The sequence below is a fragment of the Pseudomyrmex gracilis genome, unplaced genomic scaffold (genome assembly GCF_002006095.1).
Source record: "Pseudomyrmex gracilis isolate BER0280 unplaced genomic scaffold, ASM200609v1 scaffold_423, whole genome shotgun sequence".
Taxonomy (NCBI): Eukaryota; Metazoa; Arthropoda; class Insecta; order Hymenoptera; family Formicidae; genus Pseudomyrmex; species Pseudomyrmex gracilis.
This window is the reverse complement of record NW_018021007.1, coordinates 65,727-91,016: the sequence shown is the minus strand read 5'-3', so window position 1 is coordinate 91,016 and position 25,290 is coordinate 65,727. Positions and strand designations below refer to the sequence as shown.

The 25,290-nt window shown below is 33.0% G+C and overlaps 1 protein-coding gene across 6 annotated transcripts in view; it reads right to left on the bottom strand.

Annotated features, from left to right (window-relative positions):
* Nucleotides 1-2,380: 2,380 nt before the first annotated feature.
* Nucleotides 2,381-25,290, bottom strand: part of LOC109860604 (ras-like protein 3) — a 45,946-nt gene continuing 23,036 nt past the window's right edge. For all 6 annotated transcript variants that reach the window (XM_020439827.1, XM_020439828.1, XM_020439829.1 and 3 more), the window contains 3 exons: nucleotides 14,952-15,232; nucleotides 12,426-12,707; nucleotides 2,381-3,434 (listed from right to left, as the gene is read on the bottom strand). In XM_020439827.1, the coding sequence (XP_020295416.1) occupies nucleotides 3,345-3,434; nucleotides 12,426-12,707; nucleotides 14,952-15,134 (555 nt within the window). In that variant the 5' untranslated portion in view covers nucleotides 15,135-15,232 and the 3' untranslated portion in view covers nucleotides 2,381-3,344. The remainder of the gene's footprint in view (nucleotides 3,435-12,425; nucleotides 12,708-14,951; nucleotides 15,233-25,290) is intronic.

The following is a 25,290-nucleotide window of genomic DNA, read 5'->3' as shown; positions in this document are numbered from 1 at the left end:
GTTATTCATATTGTAGCGGAACACAGAACACGCTTCTGATTTGCTAAAATACCAGGCCAAACAAACATGGCGCTATTCAATTTGTACCATGAATTTTTCTTGATGCACATTCCAGTGTATATAGAGTTCAGTGCGCTTGCCCTCCGATCCTCGCGCCTATTCCGCGATTCGTTGACGCGTTGTGTACATACACTAATAAAACAGAGAAAGTATGGAAAGTATTTTACAATTAATGATATGAACATGATATGAACTCAAGAAGATTAACTGCAACTTTTGAGTCGTTTTGACCGAGAATAGTTACTGTCTAGCTCGCAAGTTTTCCGTCGTTCAACTATTATATATCGCCAACTGAAGTTCTGTTTTAAAATCAGCATCAACAAGTTTACACTTGCTGTTAGGATACATTTATATATAAGTAGTATTAAAGTTTGCTATACTTTGAAAATATTTTTATTGAACTTAAAAATGGTTTGTTTAAATAGCAAAGACTTTACAAAGAAATTTCTTCAATAAAAATTTTCACCAACTAAACAAGTTTTGCTATAGTATTAAATAAAATAAAAACTTAGCCGTACAAACTTCTGTCGCTGTTATTACGAAAATGTAGTAGCGATAACGAATTCGTTGTAACTGTCAAATCTTTTTTTCTGTGTAGCTATTGTAACTGACCGTTGTAATAACATGTCTCGCTTTATGCAAAATATTATTTTTGTATTCTATTGTTTAGTTTGCCTTTTGATAAAAATTATTCTATCACAATTTTAATTTGAACTTGTTTTTGTCATAACTATTATTAATATGTAAATACTTTTATTTACTGTTACCAATTCTTAAAATCTAAACTCAAATTGTTTTCTTTCCTTTTTGAGTTATGCCCAATTTCTTCATCTCTGAGTTCTCGATAACTTTATCTAATAGATAAAGTATATCTTTTTGTGTACTTTTATCCAGAGGATAGTTATCGGGAAGTATGAAGAAATCGGGCCTTAGACATTCCCAAATAACATCTCTAAAAGACGTTTAAAAGACGACTAAGAGAGTACTGGATACCGATTATAGAGATCTGTAAACCGACGTTTCTCCTATGACGTTTGGTGTCGTATTTACTGCATTAAATCTAAAATGCTTCTACAGAAATAAGTAAATTGTGCTAAGAATTGACGCTTCCCGGGAAAAATGGATTAGATCTAACTTAAATTTAACGAGATAAAAAAAATGGAAAAATAGATCTAATTAGATAAAAATTAAATTTAAATAGATATAAGGTAGATCTTAATAAATATAAAGTAGATCTAAATAAATATAAGTAGATCTCTTAAATTTACACTTTTATATATTATTAAATCTACTTTAGATCTACTCAGATCTACTATATTAAAACTACTCAGATTTACTTAAATTTGAGCAGATCTGAACAGATCTGAGGTGATCTAATATAATAGATCTGAGTAGATCAAGAGTAGATCTAATAATGAATAAAAGTGTAAATTTCCATAGATTTACTTATATCTATTTAGATTTATCTTATATTTATTTAGATCTATATACTTTACATCTATTTAGATTTAAATTAGATCTAATCCATTTTTCCACGGGTTGTTCTTTGAAATGTCAAAATTCAGCATAAATTTTTTCTTATGCAGTTTTCTTCTATAACCTTACCATATATTCATGTATGTAGAATTATTTCTAAGCTTTGTACATATTTACAATAAACAAGAGCAACAGTACAAGTACGACAAAAAAGAATCTAATAAGACATTCAGATTATGGTTTGACTATCTACTTGATGAGAACAATGTCATAGTGTGATAATGTATATCTGATACCATATACTATCATTATGAATGAAAAAAGAGTTCAAAAAAGTATTATATACCCATTTTCAAAAGCTATATATGATTTTTTATATTTATTTGCTTCTGTAGAAGCTTTTAATGTGCAGTAAATAAAATTAGAAAATAAAAAAATGTAGGTTATAAAAACGTCGGTTTACAGGTCTCTATAGTCGGTATCCATTACTCTCTTAAAAACGTCCCATTATGCTTTACACATCTTTGTATTTTGGCCTTTTTATGCTGACTGGGTTGAAAGGGATCAGAAGCATTGATGAAATTTATGGATAAATATATATTTTAATAAGAGCATGTTGCATAAATTTATTTACCAACAACCACTTTCGGTTCTATTTGATCTATTTGTCTTTTAACATTAATTGGACATCAAAGAATCTATTTTTTCTGAATTTATTTTATATTTTATAACATTATACGTGTTTAGTTCTTGCACATTTTTATACAAATCTATTGTGGCACGATAAGTATGAAAAAATTTTTGTATGGTCACACATTTCAATTACATATATATCACAAAGTAGTATTTTTCAAATTCTGTTTTTATTATCTTATAACTCGATGTAAATCATATAAAACAAGGATAAGATCCACAAATTATCTAGACTAATTACGCGAGCGGTTTATAAACAAGGCTAAGAGGGCACGGAATTAAATAAAATCCTGATTACATTATAACAATAGGAAAATTGGACCGTTTGTGTTAACATTCACTTTTTTATTATTTGCCTTAATATGAAAAGATATAGAAAAACATGTTTGAGAAACAAACATTTCGATAACTTACGAACATTTTGATGGCTTTTTTGATACTAATTAATTAATAGTAAGAGCAATATAATCAAGATCATCTATTTATACTTATTTTATTATATAAGAGAGAAGGGGAGAGAGAGAGAGAAAGAGAGAGGAAAAGGAGAGGAAGAAAAGTACGCGGCGATGTACAAGGCGCTGATAATGCGCACACGCACGTCTAAAATCATGTTTCTTTCTGGTTGTTTTTTGGAAAAGTTGAGTTACATTTGTTTTCTTTTTATCTCTTTTTTTATCTGTTTTCATTCTTGTAAGTATATATATATATATATATATATATAATTATTAGGTAATTATTTCTCTCTTTGCATGTATTTTTATGAAAATCTCCTATTCTTCCACCAGTGTAGCGGAGTCTCATATATTGTTTTGTGCGTCGTTGTTTGCGTGTGCACATGAATCACTCAAAAATCAACGTATATACAATATTTTCTTCGTTTGTCGCTGTGTTCCATTTCACATGTGTCTTTGTTCTTGACCCCGCTACTTGTATCTCTTGTGCTGTCATTCTTTCGTTTTTTACCGCCATTTACAACCGGATTTTCAGTTCCTTAAATTTCCATTTTGTCGTTCTAGTAATATCCCGTCAGCCCCCTTGTTCTTGGTGTCATTAGCTTCTTGTTTTAATTTATTACCGCTTCGATATTTTATTCATTGCGCTCCGCTATATCTACCTTACAAAAGTAGGCACAGCGATTTCTTTTTTTGTTTCATTTTTTTCTCTGGCGACTTCTTGTTTATTTGTCGAACCAGATCATAGAAAATCTAGAAGAGAGAGAATATCCAAAAGTGATAATAATTCTTAAAGCAATTAGCTGATATTGTCGAGTGCAAATGAAATATTAGAAGAGAAGATGGTAATACAGTCCCCTGTAGATAATATGATCTTTCTCCCTCAATATTTCTGCTATTAAATGATGAATTCTAATGATTGTTTGTAAAATAAGTAATTTAAGTATCTAATGTTACGCAAAACGCATTTAGGCATTTTTTTTGAGCGCCAATCTATTTTTGTTTGTATATTTAAAAAGCAATAAAGACAAACTGCTTTAAATGCAAAAACATTCAAAGCATACACACTCGTAGTGTCATTGATATGATAATAGTAACATAAACGACGTATATTTTTCCTTTAAAGAATTTGCAAACATTTTTAACATTTTTAATAAGCATTTAACTCTTAGAATACTATAGGCAAATATATCTGAAAACTGTCGCTATGACTTAAAGACAAATATATCCGCTCGCGAAAACCATCGCTTCAACGTAATTCAAGAATCCAATTACTAATTTAATTTAATCTAATTTAATAAATAGAGTTTGTAGGATTAGAAGCGGAGTCAAAAAATTAAACATAAAGCTCAATTATGTTTTGCACAACGACTCAATAGTTTAAGGTAGTTATCGCGCAACAGTCTTATTCAAAAGTTTAATTTTACGCTACAGAAAAGTATTCTCAAAACTCGATTCACATGTCGTACGAATATTTCAGACTGTATTTTATCAACATGTCATTAGTGTAGAAATAAATAAGTAGTTTTATTATGCTCAAAATTTCTTTAAACAATTTTATTTTTTTGTTAATGCGGTAAACTTTTAGTAGCGACTGTCTATGCTGTACACATCAAACGGCAATTTGATAGCGTCGCGCGCGTCTAACCAAATCTGTCAGTCTGCTCATCTGTCAAACAAAACTATTAAAATGACTTTTCAATTTCAATACAGATACAAAAACACTTCAAAACAATTTTAAATATGATAAAGGCAAAACAATTGCAAAGAAACGGTGTGTCAAAATCTAAATACGTTGTGCAAAAGGCGACATTGTTGTTGCTGTTACTTGCCTAACTATGCTTTGTCAAGAAATATAATTTTTCTGCGGTCTTATTTCAACAACTAGACGATCAATAATTCTAAACTTTTTTTATAGTATTCTTTTAATCGTAATCTACCGCATTCTAGTTTTTTATCAATGTCGCAAATTGTTTGATAGCTAGAGTTTCAAATTGCATTTTTGAATAAGTTTACGCATATAATACATGTAAAAAATGCCATTTAATATACTATAATTGCAATTATCTCAACTTTAAAACGGTCAAACATTTAGAAATTTCATGAGCGCTTGAAAAGTCTCTTGCTTAATATGTGGTTCAAATTTAGAAGAGTTGGCAAGAAATCGATTCTACGCGATAACTACCTTAAAATCAAATAGAAAGTTTCGGTCGTACAAAGCATTCAGCTTAGAGCACTCCGTACAGATTAAGTATACATATAGGTTAATATTCTACAAGTTAATACCCTGCGGAGTTAATTATACATACTATTTTGTTTCTTAAACTTAAACTTATTATCACACGAATATAAGGTAACTGTTAAATATAAGGTAATCAGTAATAAACTACATTATATACTTGATATTTAAAATTCTTATAAAAACTTTCTAAGTCCTGAATAAATAAGTTTTTAGAGTTCTGGATAAGAAGATATATGTTATTTTGTATCGGTTTTGAAAATTTGTTTATAGTTTGTACCTTTTTTATTCGTGCATCTAAATGTTTTTAAATTGTCAAAAATTGTTTCTTCAAAATAGATAAAACTATAATAAAAATAGAGCTTAAAACTATTATATCTGAAAAAGAATTTCGAAAATTAAACACAAATTTTTTGAGGTAATTAAACTTGTTTAAATATATTAAGAACGGTAGATATTCGTAAACTATATATATAAAGAGTTTTTAGCCGCTCATAACTATTCTATCACTATTTTCGATTTGCAACTTGCTTTTTTTTCATTATGAAAATTTAATTTGAAGTGTCGTAACAGACGTAAAGGCGTTCTTGAAAAAAAGAAAACAAAATGACCGTATGGTTTGCAGAAAAATACATATTTATTAAATTAACAATATGTACTTTTCCTTATTGACATTGATGAAAATTAAGGCTCCTCGATACTTGAGCCTCAAGTTCGATTTTACAGTAGCGATTGTTGATGAGAACTAATAAACATAAAAAAGTCTTTCACGTTGCTTTACACTTAGAATAAGATAGACTACCACAACACGATTATTATTTTTATTTTAACGCGTTCTGTCAGTGAATACAACTTGTCACCGCAATGACAGCAAGTATATATGTATATTCGTACGACACTCAGACAGCACACAACATCCATTGGACGTCCAAATTTGGGTCTTATTTAGTTGAAACGTCCATGAACGTTATATGTATGTTTTAAGAATGTACATTATTAGACGTACGAAGTGTATTTACATTTAAATGTTTTAAACATGTCTATCTTATAGCCATTTTGTTTTGATATATTGTACATGCTGCGCAATATTTTTCACTTTTGTAGAACTGAATCTTAATTAATTTAATGGCGCAGTGGTTGAGCATAAGATTAATGATTTTACTAATTATTCGAGTCCCATCGTCACTCCTAATTTTTTTTCTATTTCTTATTCTTTAAATTTTATTATTATTCCAGAAGCAAAATAAAGACCTCAAAGCCTGTAGTCCACGGGTGGCGGTGGTGGGTTAAAATAATCCGATAATTCAAATTAAAGTTTGGAACGTTTCGATCGTATTTTTTACCCATGGACTACAGGCTTTTAGGTCTTTATTTTGCTTCTGGACTTATCTTCAAGCCGTTTCAAGTACTTAATTATTTATTATTATTTTACAACAATTTTCTATTTGTTTATATTTTAAAATTATTACAATTATAATAATAAAAGATTAAATAAAACTCGACACATAATTATTTAATAATGTAACATTGTTTTATTAAAAATAAAAAAACTATTAACTAAAAATTAAAAATTAGTGTGAAATAATAGCAAATTCAAATAAAAAAAAACAAAATAAAAAAAAAACAGAAACCCCTACAGAACTCGAAATCGCGTGGCAAGATTAATACGATCCTGAAACCACAGTTAAAAGTGTGCAAAAATGTCCTGTATATGTAGCTGCATTACTTTAAATTTGGTTTTATTAAGAATTTTTTTACGTTTCGATTCACAAATTTTGAATCATCCTCAGGAAGTACCTGTATAAATTACAAAGTGCAATAAGCATATGTTGACAGATCGAAAGAAATTTGATATACTATATTAAATACATTTGGTCGACACTTACAAAACTTGATTGATAAACGCCTCATGTGACTCATTGATTATCCATAAAACTACAAATGTCAAAAATATCAATTGGTTCACGAATAAAAACGTTACTCAAATTAAAAGATAAAAAATGAAGAAGAGAAAACACAAAACAAGGAATTTTTTTATCTTTTATTTTGAGTAACGTTTTTATTCGTGAATCAATTGATATTTTTGACATTTGCGGTTGTATGGATAATCAATGAGTCACATGAGGCGTTTATCAATCAATTTTTGTAAGTGTCGGCCAAATGTATTTAATATGTATCAAATTTCTTTCAATCTGTCAACATGTGTACTTATTGCACTTTGTAATTTACACAGATACTTCCTGAAGATGATTCAAAATTTGTGAATCGAAATGTAAAAAAATTCTTAATAAACCGGAAATTTTTGCACATTGTTAACTGTGGTTTAAGGCTCATATTGGCCCTGTTTCTACGTGTTTGAATTTTGTAGAACCTTTCATTTTTATTAGTTAAGATTATCAATCTCACGCTCTACTTGTTTAGCAAATTGACATATACATATATGTAGCTGCATTACTTTAAATTTGATTTTAATTTTTTTAAGTAGGTTGACACACTAATTAGAGCCCAGATAGCACTACAATGTTTTAAAAATATTGTGTATGAAAAGGACCGTTTGAACCGCTTGCAGGATTTGGTGCAAAAAGATTTAGTAGCAATCAATTACTATCCAAACGTTTCGTCTTTATTGATTTAAATCATCTTCGGTGGACATTCTTTACTATGATGATGTCCATTTCTTCACTAATATATGACGATCATCTTGTAAAATTTAGAGTCTTTACAGAATGTTGTTATTGTAAGAAACTCGTCGATTTTTAAAAATATATTGAAAACATAGATATCGGATGTTTTGTACATATTTAAAATGTTCAGATTATATATATCCTCAGACATTTTTAGAATATTCTAACTATGTCCAATGTTACTTTTCTAGACATTTTAAAATTGTCTATTTTAAGTATCTAATGGGCCAAAAATAGGTCTATGTAAAACGTTTTTCTCAATTCAAATAGACATATAAGATAGTAACAAATAAACTCGGATTTATATTAAAAATGAGTAACATATTTAAGTAGGAGAGAACAGGATCACGGCACTAAGCAAGTCGGACCGATCACCTCAATTACAAGAAAGAATGATATCTCTAATTATGTATTTGAAGGTGTATTTGTGTTAGAAAACCCAATATATGACCACATACATGTTTAGAGATATTGTTTCTTGTAATTGAGATGATCAATCTGACCCGCTGAACACCGTTCCTCGTTCTCTTCTCTAATTAGTATGTCAACCTACTTCAAAAGATCAAACAAATTTAAAGTAGGTAATGCAGCTACATATATATGTCAATTAACATATACAATATGTCAATTTGCTAAACAAGTAAAGCGTGAAATTGATAATCTTGCCACGCGGGTTTAAGTCCTATCGGGGTTTCTGGTTTTTTCTTTATTTTTTCTTTTTATTTAAAGTTTGCTAGTATTTCACACTAATTTTCAATTTTTACATAGTTTTTTTAATTTTCAATAAAACAATGTTACAATATTAAATAGTTATATATCAGTTTTTATTTAATCTTTTATTATTATAATTGTAATAAATTACAAACTTTAAAATATAAACAAATAGAAAATTGTTGTAAAATAATAATAAAATAAAAAAATAAGTAATAGATAAAATTAGGAGTGACGATGGGACTTGAAGAATTGGTGAAATCATTAACCTTATGCTCAACCACTGCGCCATTAAATTAATTAAGATTTAGTTCTACAAAAGTGAAAAATATTGCGCAGCATGTACAATATATCAAAACAAAATGGCTATAAGATGGACATTTTAAAAACATTCAAATGTAAATACACTTCGTACGTTTAGTAATGTACATTCTTAAAACATACATATAATATTCATTGACGTTTCAACTCAATAAGACCAAATTTAGACGTCCAATGGACGTGTGCTGTCTGACAATGAAAGGAGAGAACGAGGAACAGTGCTCAGCGGGTCGGATTGATCATCTCAATTACAAGAAAGAATATCTCTAAACATGTATGTGGTCATATATTGAGTTTTTTAACAAGTGCATCGTCAGATACATGATTAGAGATATCATTCTTTCTTGTAATTGAAGTGATCGGTTCGATTCGCTTAGTGTCATGATCCTGTTCTCTCCTACTTAAATATGTTACTCATTTTTAATGTACATCCGAGTTTATGTGTTACTCTTATATGTCTATTTGACTTAAGAAAAACGTTTTACATAGACCCATTTGTGGCCCATTAGATACTTAAAATAGACAATTTTAAAATCTAGAAGAATAACACTGGACATATTTAGAATATTCTAAAACTGTCTGAAGATATAATCTGAACATTTTAAATATGTATAAAACGTTCAATATCTATGTTTTCAATATATTTTTAAAACATCATTGTGCTATCTAGGCATGAATCGAGAAACATCCGAGAAACGTCCAATCAGCGTCGAGATAAAAGCGGCAATCAAGATCGATAGAATCGATTGTGATTATTTACACACGCTTTTTCCGGTAAAGGATATGTATATGTTGAAACTTTAATAAAAAAGAAAAAATAAACATATAAGTAATACGAACAGACACGTTTGAACGTAACAATGCGGCCAATAACGGCTTGAAAACATATCAAAAATTTTGTGCACTTTGTAAAAAAATAAAAATTTTTTGTGACAAATCAAGGGACTTGTTAGACATATTACTGTGAAAAAGAAGAAAAACAAACTTCGTTTGGAACATGTTTTGATACGCAAAATCAAGCGTAATTTGCTGCTGGTAAAACTTATAACAAACTTATAACAATACACCATGTACCTATTGATTTTATTGGCTGCGTTTGGGGAGTGCGCTATTTGCGCAAGTTTCGTCTGAGACTGTTCGAGGAGACGCTTTTTGGTACATATTAAAGAATCAATGATGACATCTCTCAAAGCGGCGTGACGTCATCATTTGCGCTCTTTTTCATTATTATTTTTGAGTAGGGCAGAAAATACTAACAGCGCTGAATAGCGCTTAATCTCTCTTCGAGCAAACTTTTGTAGTTGTAGCTATTTACGACTTTATATAGAAAGAGGAAACAACACTGTTATTAAAGATCTATTTACAAAAAGAAAAACGAAAACTATTGAGAATAGGAAATATCGAAATTCATCTAAAACATCTTTAATAACAGTGTTGTTTCCTGATATTTGATGCTTTCGCGGTGTGTAGTATTAACATACAAAGATGCTTTTTCGGGTTTGAACCGCGTTAGTGTCATTTTTATTTGCCCGTCGGGCGAAAGAGAGTCCGGTTCCTATTCCGGAACCCGGCAGCAGAACCGCATATAATTCGGGCCCTCGTAAGAGTGTTCGTCGGGATAACCCAAAATGACCTGGAGACGCCGTCGGGAGATCCGGGAAGAGTTTTCTTTTCTGTATAAGCGTTCGAGTTCCCTGAAAACCTCTAGCAGGGAGATAGGGTTTGGAACGCGAAGAGCACCGCAATTGCGGCGGTGTCCGGATCTTCCCCTCGGACCTTGAAACTCCAGGAGAGGGCCACGTGGAGGTGGTATAAAAATGACACTAAAATGTTGTTTCCTCTTTCTATCAAGTCGTAAATAGCTGTAAAAACTACAACAGTTTGCTCGAGGAGAGATTAAGCGCTATTCAGCGCTGTTAGTATTTTCTGCCTTACCTCAAAAATAATAGTGAAAAAGAGCGCGAATGATGACGCCGCTTTGAGAGTGACGCCATCATTGATGAAGACCGGTATGAAATACGCAATAAAAGTATCGCTAGATGATGCAGAACGTGCACTTGGAAAGTAATATGTTTCTTTTTTTTTTTTTTTTTTTTTCAGTAAAATGTAGTTCCACAATAGTTCAGCATGCCGTTAGCTTTCTATAAAACTTTCTTTGAACTAATAATAAGTAACTATAATAGAAGTAGATAGAAGTATGTATAGTTCTGTGTTATAATAGTTACCAAAAATATAAGTTAGATTAGATTATAATGCCATAATAAGTAAAATAAGTTAAAATGAGAGCATCTAAATCTTCTTTGTCATCAGACGACAAAGATGAATGTTCTAATTCTCTTCAAACAAAAAATAAAATACTCATTACTTTTTCTTTGGTCAGCCATATTTGACAATTTCACTAAAGTAAATGTTCGGGCAGCTCAAAAGCATTAGCTATTTTTAATCTCCTCGAACACGCCTGTCAACGTTAACGTCTGTTGCGCGATAGCGCGCTCTATTATGTAGCTTTCGTTGTCAAACTGAAAAGAAAAGTTCCGTATAATTCCATATTTATATAGAAATAATCTTGTTTAGATTATTTCTTTTATCTAATTTTCACACAAAGTGCACGAAATTTTTGTGTATTTTCCTTGCTTTTAACGTCATCAATCTAAGATGACTGCGGAAATATTGAAGAACCTTAAATATTACAAATAAATCTTTAAATTTTTTTGCAATATTATAGTTCAATACAAAATGTGATATTTCATCAATTGATAATGTAATAGTGTATAATAGTACATTTCTTAAATGTTTAAAAATTAGTTATTTAAAATAAATTAAAAACAAAAGCGACTTATTACTGGAACACGATTTATAATTGAAACAGTTACCTTATATATTTGAGTGTTTTTTCCATTATCGAATATTTCATTTGTTATACAGTTAAAGTAATAATGTTAAACACAAACATGGGCATGGTCTCTTAGATACAATGATGTGAATACAATGTTTAGCACGTGAAATGTGAGCACATTGCTTGTTTTAACAGAAAAAAATGAACATGTATGCGATTGTTAAAAATGAAATGTTTTGTAAGACAATAAAGAAATGTAAAACTTAATAAACAATATTTATTAAACTTAAGACTTTTTATTCTTTTTATGTGTCTTCTAAGAATTTACTTTTATTAAATATACAAATTTGTAATATAACTTTTTTTAAACAAAATCAATTGTTTTAATTTATTTTACTGAAAAATCATTATCAGTACAATAATATTACCAATTTTATTATGTATCAATTTACTATGCAATGTCGTCACATTTTTATAAATTTTTATTATCTTTTTATATATCTTAAGTGTTTTGATTTTGAATCTCTCTATTGAACAACATTTTGAAAAATATGACTTAGATTTCAGTCTAAAATATTAAATATTAACAAAGTTGTATAAAATATAAATGAGGAGTTATATTACCACTTTCCCCTTTAACATTGTTTTGGTTTGGTCAATAAGTAATGTCGGAATTTTTGATAAAAAACACAAATAATTTTTTTTTAATATAGGAAACTATATATATTTAATGACATATTAACCATTTTGATCAATGACTTCATAATACCATCCTTCCAGAATTTCCCATCTTTTTCAGCAAAAAATCTTGAAATAAACATTTAATGTCAAAAAAATCCGACATTATTGGCCAATCCAATAGAAAGTGTCATGAATTAAATAAATACTTCTGAGATATCAAGCAATAAAATTACGAAACAATCTTTGGATAAGAATAAACAAATTGAACTTACATCGCGAACATTAATTTTAGCTTTGGCAGAGGTTTCCATAAACACACAATTAAATTGCCGGGCTAAGTTTACACCTTGATCTTTTCCCACTACTCTCTCATCCTCCAGATCACACTTGTTGCCTACTAATACCATCGGCACATCATCTGTGTCTTTTACTCGTAGTATTTGTTCTCTGAGATCTTGTAGATCGTTGAAAGTTGATTGTGCTGTTATCGAATATACTAATACAAAGCCCTGTCCATTTTTCATATAAAGGTCCCTCATGGCTGTGAATTGTTCCTATAAACAAAAACAATATTATTTACAATATATAAATGTGTAACTCGTCAATTTTAATTATAAAAAATTACAAAGAACCTGATAAAAGTTTGAGTATACAAGACTTAATCCTTTACAGTCGGAAAGTAATGCTCAACAAAAAAATAAAGAGTTTTATACATTACATATTTTCCGAATTAAGAAGATATGTTAGAGCAGTTTATAATACTAACCAAACAATTACGATTAGTCGTTTATTGTATTTGCTCATATATTAAAATAACTTTTTAAAGTAGAAGACGATAATAATAAGAATTCTATCATAAATATATCAAAAACAAAACAAGAAAGACAGAAGGTTTTAAAAAAATTATTATTTTATCTACATGTTCAGACTGTAATTAATGGCTCGACTTAAAAAAATTTGTATGTGTATCTCAAACCTTTTAGTATAAATTCCATAATCTTTGTTTCAAACACTCTTATACAAAAAAAAAGAGAAAAAAATTAAAATGTGAGAGCATGCATTTTTTGACGTTTTCAAAAAAAGTGTTCCTAATTTCGTCCCCCTTCGATTTATCTAAAAAAGAAGAAAAAAATGAAACTGTCAGTATGATCTATTAAAATGATTCTCCCAGAAGCGCCATTATCTATAAAAATATGATTTTACGTGTAAAAAATAAAAAACTTAGATAAAATATACAGTTCGTAGTTAAAAGAGTACGCAGAAATCACTGAAAACTGCTTTATTCTATAAAGAAAAAAAAGTACAAGTTTTATTATTTTTATTATTATAAAATATATATTATATTTTAACATATATTATATTTATAAAATGTATAGAACAGTTACATTTTACATTTTTATTAAATGTCATTTTACTTGTGACACAATGAGATTATCACTTCGTGACATTAAAATAGAAGTTATATACTACAACTGCACAAAATTGCAAGTAAAAAGAACATATTTTTTACATAAAAAACAAGACTCAAACCGAAGCCTGTACTACAGTATGCTGCTTGCAAACTATCCACACGTTATAAACTTGCGACAAAAGCAACGATTACGCTCATAACGTGATAAGGTTTTTTGCGTGCGTTCTACTAATTCCAATAATTTCTAGCACATGACAGTACTTAATAGTTGAGATCAGCCAAAGAACGAAATTAGGTGCAAGGACGGAATTTGGGCCCCTTACTTTACACAGTGCATTCAAAAAGTTCCGGGACTAATTTTGTTTAAGAAGAAAAACACGAGTTATGTAAAAATGGATTATTCAGCTTTCAACATACTCCCCTCCTCTCTCTATACAAATTTTTGATCGTTCGTAGAGTCGCTGGAAGGCTCCAGAAAAAGCCTCTTCTGGAATTTCCCTGATGACACGTGTCACGTTCCTTTGGATGTCCGTAACATCGTCAAAACACTCTCCCTTCATCATCGTTTTCAATTTCGGGAACAAAAAAAAGTCCGCATGAGCCAAATCTGGCGAATACGGGGGGTGGTTAGCGACTGTGACCTCTTTTTTGGCTAAAACCTGCGACACCAATATTGACGTGTGCGCCGGTGCGTTGTCATGCAAAAGGAACCAATCGCCGAACCAGTACTGTTCCTGCCGCACGCGCCTTATTCGTTTCAATAATCCGTCGTGGACATCTTTATAGAAGGCAGCATTTACTGTTTGGCCCGGAGGAACGAATTCATTATGGATAATGCCATGAGAATCGAAAAAAGAGATGAGCATTGTCTTGATTTTGAATTTCACCGCGCGGATTTTCACCGACTGTTCTTCATCAAGACTCCGCCATTCCATGGTTTGACGCAACATTTCAAGTGTTTCTGAAGCGGATTTCTTCAATTTAAAACAAAATTAATTGCAGCACGTTGCTCCATCGTAAAGATCGTGACACGCGTAATCGAACACACACACTTCCGACACTTCGCACTCGCTACTGAATCGAGATAGCGCTTTGAAATTTTTACAGTAGGTAGCTAAAGGAAGAGGGAAAAAAAGTTCTGCAATGGAAACACAGATAGCGCCACTTTTCGATTTTATACAACATCAGTCCCGGAACTTTTTGAATGTGTGTACATTTACTAATAGTACATAAACGTTTGTCTTTGTTTATTGAAACGTTCAAAAGTTTATCAAAACGTTAATGTTACTTGTTACAATAGTTACCTACTTTATTGAATTCCATAAAGTTTATTTTTCAATATCTTTTTAAAAAACAAGTAATCAACATTAAGTTATAAAATACTTACTGTGCCAGCTGTGTCTAGAATTTCTAACATACATTGTTGACCATCAACCTCGACTTGCTTGCGATAACTATCCTCAATCGTCGGATCGTATTTTTCTACAAAGATTTCTTGTACAAACTGAACAGTGAGGGCGGACTTGCCTACACCTCCACTGCCCAGCACAACTATTTTATATTCACGCATTTCCTTGTTCTATATATTGCCTGTGCGCCTGCTGGTCACAGTCGAAAGGTCACCGAATCCGCCACGTTTTGCTTCGGTTTACTCTCAGTGAGACAGATCTAGAAACAAGAACATTCAATGTTTAAAACTTTCATACACGACAAGTTTATTTTAATAATACATCTCAATACGAAAGACTCTTTTGTAATTCATGATTTCTTTACGGTTTGATTATTTGATTCAAAGTAAAAATATTATAAAAAAATATTACTCAACAATCTTCAAGACTAAAACAATCTTTTTCGTAATATATAAAGTACATATGCATTTTAGATCACACCTAACCGATTTCGTTGCGCTTTCGATATGTTGTAGAGTACTTTGGTTCAGGAGATATGACAATTTAAGATTCAGAATTTTAATGCTTTACTCTGGATATTATAATCTGATATTATAAACAGTGAAATTTGTGTATGTCGGACTAAAGTGTTGATAAATGTAAACAAAGCTACAAGGTAATTCAAACATCTGCACTAAACCAAACCTTAAAGAGCAAGGATTTTAGCCCGCATCTTCTTACGCGTTTGTTACTGTGTAGAAGTGTAATACTATTATATTATAATTGTTTTATGAACTGATATATATGTATACAAACTTAAAATTGTAATTAACACGCATTATATTTATATACGCGCGCGCGCGCGCCCACACACACACAAAATAAAAAAACAGGCTTAGAAATGGAAAATAAGAAGAGAGAGAAAAATAGAGAAAAACTGAAATTAATACAGAATATTATAAGAGAATGGAGAATAAATGATGTTAAAAACATGGAGAATGTTAAAAACATGGAGAATAAATGATGATACAAGACATATAGAAATAGACAAAGACAATCAAGTATATGGATGAGCTTTTAAAAAAATAATAAGATCAATAGATCTTTTATAGGAAGAGATAAGCTAAAAGTGTCAAATAAAAAGTTAAAACATATGAATAATTAGATAAATATATAAATGCTTAAAATTATGTTAAAATTGAAAGAAGATTAAAAGGAAGATTAAAAAGAATAGTAAAAATAAAGAAGAAAAAGAGTGTAAAGATAGAGAAATGGAACATTATTTAGAGAACCGGAAAAAAATACTCTACATAAAAATAAAGTAAGTGGATAAAAAAATAAAATAAAAGATAAAAGGAGTTAGAAAGAAAATCGAAAAAAAATAAAGAATAGAAAAAAGTGAAAACAAGTTGAAATGTTTAGAGGCTATACTAAAGCCCTGTATACCTGCCAACCTCAGTCGCTCTCAAGCAACCGAAGAGTTGTTTGAATTTTTACGTGGGGTCATATTGATCCCTGTGCGGGTTTACTCTTAAGGTTTTATAACTATATAAAAAAACGATTTGGTGCTCAGTAATACATTTAGATACACGAGTAAGTTTTCTCGTAATTATTAACATTATTGTTGAAATGGTGATAGTTTATATATTACTATTTTAATTATATATTACTATTATATATTACTATATTATTATTTTAATTATATATTACTATTTAATTTCAATTATATTACTATTTGTATAAATCTAGGCCAAAACCAAAGTTTGTGTCTTATTAAAAGAAGAACATGCAAATTATCAAACTCAATAAAGGTAAAGTACTTATTGTCAAGTAAAAAGTTGCTAAAAATGTATTTTTAAATTTATATATTGCCTTATATATATTTGTATATTAAAAAAACAAGGTACATAGCAAAAAAAAATTTTGTTCGAAACTCGGTGATTTTCATTGTGCAAAATAATTATACTTTTAAAAGAACACTTTAAGACGTATTTTTTTTTTAATCTAGTGTCTTTTCTTAAAATAAAACCGTATTTTACAGACGTTCAAACTCATAAGTTTATTTTTGTTTTTAATCATAAAAAAATGTTTTCTAATTTTCTCAAAAATGTATCTTTATATTTTTGTTTCTAATAATTTTTCACTTGTTTAAAACACATTTTAATAAAAATATTTTTAAACTAGAGACTTTAATGAAAAATTCTAGATATGGTACGTTTAAATCCGTTCCGTTTTGAGCAAGTTACAGCTGTTTGAACTTTCGTGGGGTCACCATGACCCCTGGCAGGTTTATGGAAAAACTCTGTGATTCAATAAATATCGTTTTAAAACTAAATAGATTTATACTAATTATTAATTGTATTCATAAAAAGGAGATAAATAATTGTATGCAACATGTACGCAAAATCACAGAGTTTTTATGCAAAACAATGCACTTTTATAACATGCAATAAATAAAAAAAACGTTACTTACATTTAGAATAAACAAATTACTTACATTTAGATTATATTGTAGAATTTTGAAGGAAAAAAAAAGTATATCGAGACTCGAACCAGCAGCGTCGACACTACTAACCTAGTACGCTACCGCTAGGCTACGCGCTCTTCAATTAAACGATCTATTTAATATCCTCATAAAGTAACTCGAAATTTTCAAATTCGATTTTTTCGCGAATGCTTGAGTAGTGCGTCTTATTACTTTACCCTGCAATACTCCACATAGTCATCTATCGATCCTATAAATTTTGTCCAAATCGATTGGTACAACGTCGCGACCTCCCTTTGTTAATTTAATTTTTCAAATATAAATAAAATAAGCTGTTCCCAATACAAATAAAAAATATCCATGTTATTCTCTTAACTCGAACTCTAATCACCATGAGAAATGAATCTCTCGTAAAAATGTTAGTAATAATGCGTGAGGGTCAATAAGATGAATTCAAGTTGGTCGTGTATAAAATGAAACCTTTTCAAAAAAGACGCCAAGTACACGCGCAATATTAAAGACGAAGTCAAAATTTAAACTTTACTTGATAGTAAATTTATACTATTTTTTTTTACTATATACTACAAAAATCGTTTTTTACAAAATATATCTTACAAAAGAAGTGATATCAAACAGTAGCACTGTAAAATTCACAACAATAGTAGCAAGTAAAATTTTGTATATTGTTTTATTGGAACACAATGTAAAAAAATAAAATATAAAATAATCGTGTCAATTGTTAAACTTTGCCTTTTGTGAAAGTCAAAACCCACATGAATTTTCGCTTTTCATTCAAAAAATTCGATAATGCATAGCTAAATGTTTTCGAGAAGTTTCCATGAAAAAAAGACTTGTAAAGCAAAAACAATTTGCTAGGCTTACTAAATTCAAAAATTATTTAATGCAAAATACTGCACCAAAAACTGCAGACGTCCTATTCGCGCGCGCGAGCTATTTGCGATTTAGTTTAAATTACGTATTTGAAGAACTTGTAAACATATATATTGATAACTTTTTGATATACGTTAATTATAATTAAATTCCAACGATTCTCAACATATACCAATGTACTTGTGTTAATTGCATTGCCACTGGAAAAGATCCAAAACAAGAATCGAAATGGTTGGCTCTCAATAAAATTATATCAAAAGGCACGGTATAGCCTCGCGCAGTATATACGCAAAACTCAGTATTTCGGTAGAGAAGAGATTTGTATTCCACAATTTTTTGGTAACAATTGACCTGATCGACTTTTTCTCAGTCTTAATAGATTTCGGCTGAAAAACTGAATAACAAAGTATTTTTGTGTTTTTGTTGGTCTAGTACGATTCAGAAACGTCTGTCGTTGTCGTCGTCTCCGGCCTAGTCAAACTGCCTGATTGGACAGCCTGAGTGTGCAACTTTGGCTGCGTTCCGAGTTACGCATATGCGTATTTATCTATACTATACGTAACGTGTACTATAGATAAATGAGCGCATATGCGTAACTCGGAACGCAGCCTTTGTAGATCCGCTACGAAATGGCGATACGAACGCGTTGAAAGAACGTGGTGGGGACAGTGATGAAAGATTTGACCGGCCAGTACCAAGAGCACCGAAGTAGTGGGAGCCACCGAGAGCACGCACACAAGCGAACCGCCGTGACGTCACGCACACGGACGGCGGTTCTCGCTTGTGTGCGTCTCCCAGTGGCTCTCACTCTTGGTGTTGGCCGGTCAAATCTTTCATCACTGGGTGGAGAAGCAAATCAAAGCAGTCATTGCCGAGTTTTGGTAGCATGCGGTAATATGCGGAGAGCATATGCACACAAGAATGGCTTTAGTTTTTACGCGTATAATACAAAATGTACAGACGGCGTCATTAATTCGAAGAATAGGCGCGGGGATCACATAAAAAGTCCAGTTGATCCAAATATCCATTAGTCCCAAAATCGGGTGTCCAGTTGTGGACACCCGATTGCTACTAGTTAGTTAGTACGGCGCCCGTTGGCGCTACGAGCAACCGCCCCGCTTGCTCTCCGATCCCCGCGCCTATTCTTCGAATTAATGACGCCGTCTGTACGTTTGTATCACGATCCAAGGTTTGTATTTTCAATCTTTAAACACAATTTCATCAAGATTCGAGTTATGTGTTTAAATAAGTAAGTGGATATTCGGAGTTTATCGTGTGTAATGCAGTGAGAAAAATAAGCCAAAAGCCAAATACCAGTAGTGAACAAAATATTTCAAACTCAAAGTCAAGCTCGAAATCTGTAAGCCTACAGACAGACATAATGAATCAATAATGAGAGGCAATGTAACCAACGCTCTCATTTATTGTAAGAATCTTGTTTTGTCTTTTTTCCTATTTATTTGTAATTTCTAAAATGTTTATTGCATGATATAACATCAAATTTTATTCTAAATTTAAATTCCACAACATTTAAAGCATTGTACATAAATACATGTCGTAATTTTTAAATATACTTAATTTTATAATACATTAAGTTTTATAATAAACACATACAAGTTTTTAGATAATATTAAAAAATATATATCACAACATGCTTACATAATATGCTACAATGCAAATGTAAGAAAAAGTTAGGAAAACTGAGATTTGAACCAGATACGCAGAATGGTAGTCAAGCGCCCACTAAGCCACGCCGCTAGCTGGCAAACTGCTCAAACTTAACGGTATTATATTAAGAGCACAAAAATCTTTAAATGCGTTTTTCTCGCGAATGTTGAGAGTTGCGTTCTATTATTTTACAACGATGTAGTAGGAGGATAAACCTACAATACATATAAAATTTATTCAAATCAGAGGGGGAAATATCTAGTATTCCCTTGGTCTACCGGGAAAGTCAGCAATGACTCTTCGCCAGGAGACGTCAGCCGGACCGGGGCAGTGCAATGTTAAGAGAGCCGGCTTCCTCAGGCCTCCGTCTCAGTAGGTAAACGTAAGAAAAGGTGAGCGGTAGCCCCAAGGAGATACCATTGCAACCGATGGCCGAACTACAAGAAGACAATCAAATGCTATTGGTCGAAGACCGACATGAGGAAGAGCTGCTGTCGCCGGAGAACGCGCGTCCGATAATCTTTGAAAAGAGGCGGAGACGCAGGCGCAGTTGGACAGATTGTTGGAAATGGCACAAGAGGACGCGTAGCAACAAGCTGAGGAATTCGAGGGCAGCACCATCGGCACACATAACCCATTCTAGGAAACCCGCAAGATTTGAAAAAAATAAAAGAAGAAAAAAGAGAGAAATAGATTAGTTAAACTAAGATTAAAAGAGTAAAATTAGTTTGTAGTTGGTGACGAGTAAATGTTTAAAATAGTGTTTGTCATAAAAGACTGAATTTGCCATAATAAAGAAAATAAATAAACTACGCCTACTTATTTGATTATTAAAAAAGGTTAATTGTTTAGTTAAAAGAATAGTAACACAAATGAACACTGCAAGCAGAAACAAGCGAAAAAAAGATAAGGAAAGAGAGAAAATGCAGTAGAATAAGATATAGAAGCAGAATAGGACGAGAAGCGTCTCAAGGGAAAATAATAATATAATGTATGTAAAATTAAGAGCAAAGTTATGTATAAAACAAAAGAGAAGAGAAATCAAATGTAAAGAAAAAAAGATGGTTGTTAAAAATTAATTTAAAAAATTCTTTTTCCGAAGATTCGAGAGAACGACCAAACCTATCAAAGATAAGAGAAAAAAGAACGATATAAGAGAACGAATGGGAAAAGGTTGTCAGAAAAAGATCGGTCCAAAAAAAATCGGCCGCAGCGACAAAATATTATAAAATAAGTACGGCGGTAAAAGTATTATAAATAAAGCGCGGCGATACAAGTATAAAACGCGTTAAAGTTGTTGCAATTTATTAAGTTAAAAGTAATTGTTCAGCCTTAAAATTAGTCCAAATTAATTGTAACAGCCTAGTAAAGTGGCAGAGAATAAATTGGTTTTGTTTAAAATATAAACTCGGAGTGTTTCATTTATTCACAACAAAACTCCGTGTTGCAAACGGCCCGAAACTCCACGTACAGTGGTGATTGGCTAAAGGTAGTCAAAGGCATAAAAACGATTGGCGGAGCGTCAGCCCTACAACGGGGCAGCGGAATCGAGTTTAAGCGAAGACCAGCTACGAGCCAAGTGCAAAGCGAGTACTCATCGGCCATTGGTTACAAAAAGAACGCAAACGGTATGAGCCAATAAAATAAAACAGGTAAGTCCCAGGGGTCCGGGATTTGAAATAGATTTGGAGAGGTAAAAGTTAAGTGCTCGAAGAATCAAGTTTACTCCGAGATCTGTTATCAGTTCAGTGAGGAGAACGTACAGGTGCCAGAAGAGTTAAGAAAAAAAGCTCAGTAATTGAAAGAAAAAACTCGCCGTGAGTATCAGCTCAATTAGGAGCACTAACTCCAATAATATAAAAAATAATCTTGTCGGTTGTGAAGATTAAACCGACTGAAGACCGTAGGACAAAATAATAAAAAAAAAAGAAAACGCAGAAAAAATCTCGGGCTAGGGACGTGGGTTTAGTGACACCCGGTCACATCATTCTCCCTAAGAGGGAAGAAGTTATCTATCGCTGGGCGTGTCAGAGTAGAGGCTCGTACTGCACGCGATCTCGAGATAAGGCAACGCGGTGGTTTGTGTCCCACTCGTTGCCAAAAACGAGCAGCAATGACAGAGGAAAGGCTCACCTCCCTTTCAAAAAGTTACAAGCTCAAGGAAAGATCCCGATAGAGTCTCACAAAGAGTTCCGGGTCTCTCTCCGAAACGGGCTGATTAGGCACACCGTAGTGGTTTTAGCGGGTAAACTACCACCTTCTCGAAGGTAGTCGAAGTTCTGCATAATCCTGGCTCTTCCCCCGAGAGAACTGTTTGGTTAAGTTAGGTTAGGTTAGGTTAGGTTAGGTTAGGTTAGGTTAGGTTTTCTCCTCTCTTTACGACTTTGATTCGTGAAGGGTAATGAGGAGGAGGAAGGGCTGAGGCGTGGACGTTGGTGAGAACCGTCTCTCACCGTTAGCCCACCATCTCAGCGGGACATTACGGAAACGTGAGGCACAACGCGGTTCTCGGAGATGGTACCGTCCACCCCCGGGGAGGTTCAACTACCGCGACGGGGACCGTGACAGGTCAGGATGAGGTCCTGGTGTGTCCTGCACACGGTCCCGAGAAAAGGCGACACCGCAGTATGTGTCCCGCGGTGTCGCCGAGAACACGAGTTCCAATTGAGGAAAAGAGCGGTAGTTCCTTCCCTCCGGGAAGTCTGAGCTCGAGGGAGGGATCTGTGCGCATTCTCAAACAGAAATTCCCGAGTCCCTCCCTATTAAGAGCCGAGTGGTGACACACCGTGGTGGGTTTTATGGTGAGTACACCTTCCGCTCGTGGGTAGGAGGAGGGACTCCCACATAACCCGGTAGTTCCTTCCTTCCGAGAAGTCTGAGCTCAAGAGAGGGATCTGTGCGCATTCTCAAACAGAAATTCTCGGGTCCCTCCCTATTAAGAGCCGAGTGGTGACACACCATGGTGGGTTTTATGGTGGGTACACCTCCTCCCGCTCGCGGGTAGGAGGAGAGACTCCCACATAACTCTGACCCTTCCCCAGGGTCAGGGTATCCATAAAAGATTTCCCCCACAGTAAAAAAAAAGGTTACGTTAGGTTAGAGTATGCATAAAACATTTCTATCATGTAAAAAAGAGTTACTTTTATGTTACGTCCTATGACTTTACGGTTTCCTTCTTTACGCAACGCAGTATGGTGATTACTTGGGTAAAACGATTTTTACCCTAAACAAAAACGCGGGAAATAAAACGCGGACCAACAGAAAACTTCCAGATGAAGAACAAGAGATCAATCTGACGAAATACGTGACACTAACAATCGAGTGAACGTAAAACGAAACCGCGCGTCTCAGCGAAATAAAATAATAAATTCGAGAAATTCAAGACAAGCTCCACTGCCGAACAAATGCCGGACACATGTAATAACAAGTTACATGTGCCAGGCAAAATTAATAAATCTCCTTATCTCCGGAAGCGAAGTTTCAACAAAAGACGGACGGAACACTCGTGAGGCAACAAACAAATTCTGGATAAAAGTTATCTCCATAAGTTACACACCAGACGCAAAGCGCAGGAGATGCTGTCACGCAGATGCTGTCGACTTTAATGGATTTCTAACAAATTAGAATTCACCACCGTTTTTGGTAGAAGCGGGAGAGCCGATCAAGCGCTTTGATTAGAAGGCCTCGTGCCTAACAAAAATCGTATAGAAGGTGACAGTCCCGGGAACAAAGATAAAAAAAACTCAGACCAGAAAAATCCTTTATCGCGATCAAAGAGAAACCCCGAGAGTTCCAATAATACATAACAGCAGTAATAAAACAGTACCGTTTGCGAGTGCCGTGACAGTACTGTCCAAGTGCCAAACGCGTCCCAGTTCTACCATCGAACTTAGAGGAAAACAGGCCTTGCCGAACCTCCCGGAGACGCCGAGGGGATCTGACAAACTATTCCACCGCACAGAATTTTGCAAGTAGTAAGTGCTAAGTTAAGTTCTACAACAGCCTCCACTAAAAATTAATTAAAGAAAAAGAGAAAACTTGCGGCTAAAATTCGATTGTAGTAGATAGTAACAAATCAAACTAATAACAAACAAAAAAATTATATTTTCAATTACAATTCTCCCAGTTCCTAAAATCGCAGTAATTTTAATTGTAAATTCACAACCAACTGCGGGTTTCCTCGAATCTAATCTTGACTACCTCCTCATCAATTGATTGTTTATTTAAGTAGACGCTCGCAAACAAACATCCTGTGCGACGGTAAGGCCTGTTCTACAATACAGTCGTAAACTGTAAGTCGTAAGATATTGACCAATCACAGACAGATCATAGAAGAATAATCGATTGTGATTGGTCAATTTCTTACGATTTACAGTTACAGCTTACGACTGTATTGTAGAACAGATTTAAAAGCTCGACAAAATCAGCAAAACCGAGATTTGCTTTTTTGACAAGCATTAGATCGGACGGAGCCGAACAGGCCAATCGACCCGGCGTCGCTTTTGACATCCGCGAGAAATTATAATAACGCCGCGACCCAAGCGGGTCACACACACACCACACACACCCACACGTAAAATTCAACCTAACACATGCAGACGCATATACCGAATTTTAAAACACACCTTCGACTTCACACACTAAGACACTAACCGCTGACACCCACTATGAAGCTGATTCTGATTCGTGGTACAAACCCCCTTTGTATTCTCCCGTTTCTCTTGAGAACACCTCTGAACGATCCCCAGTAAATTCTCCTTCCCCTCGCAATCCACTCCTCTCAACTCCTTCCTGACTCCAATTCGGAAATAGAGGTCGAGTTTAAGCAGCTCGCTCCTCGACTTTCCTCCTCTCCTTCTCTTCGACAAAGATGACCTCGAACTGATAGATCTAATTGATCTCTCTACACCGCCCCCTCCTAACCCTCCATATTTCTCCCTTACTTCTAAATCCCATATCCTATTTTTTAAATCATGTTCCCCGCTTCCTTCAATTCAACTCCCTTATTCCTCCACATAGATACGCGCTAAATTTCAACTCAATTCAACCCAACGAGCTCCGCCGCCAAGTATCCTCCTTTCTCCCTCCCGCAATAACTAGTCACTCTTCCAAACTTCCGGTTCCATTACGATGTATCTGCCGCTTTTTTTCACATTTACTACACCCCGTTGTCCGCAGTGATAGAAGAAATCCTTTAATCCTATCCTTACCTTTAAAATTCTGCTACAAATCGGCTGTACGCATGCACATATATAATAATACATTCACGCAACACTTGTAAACACGATCGGAGG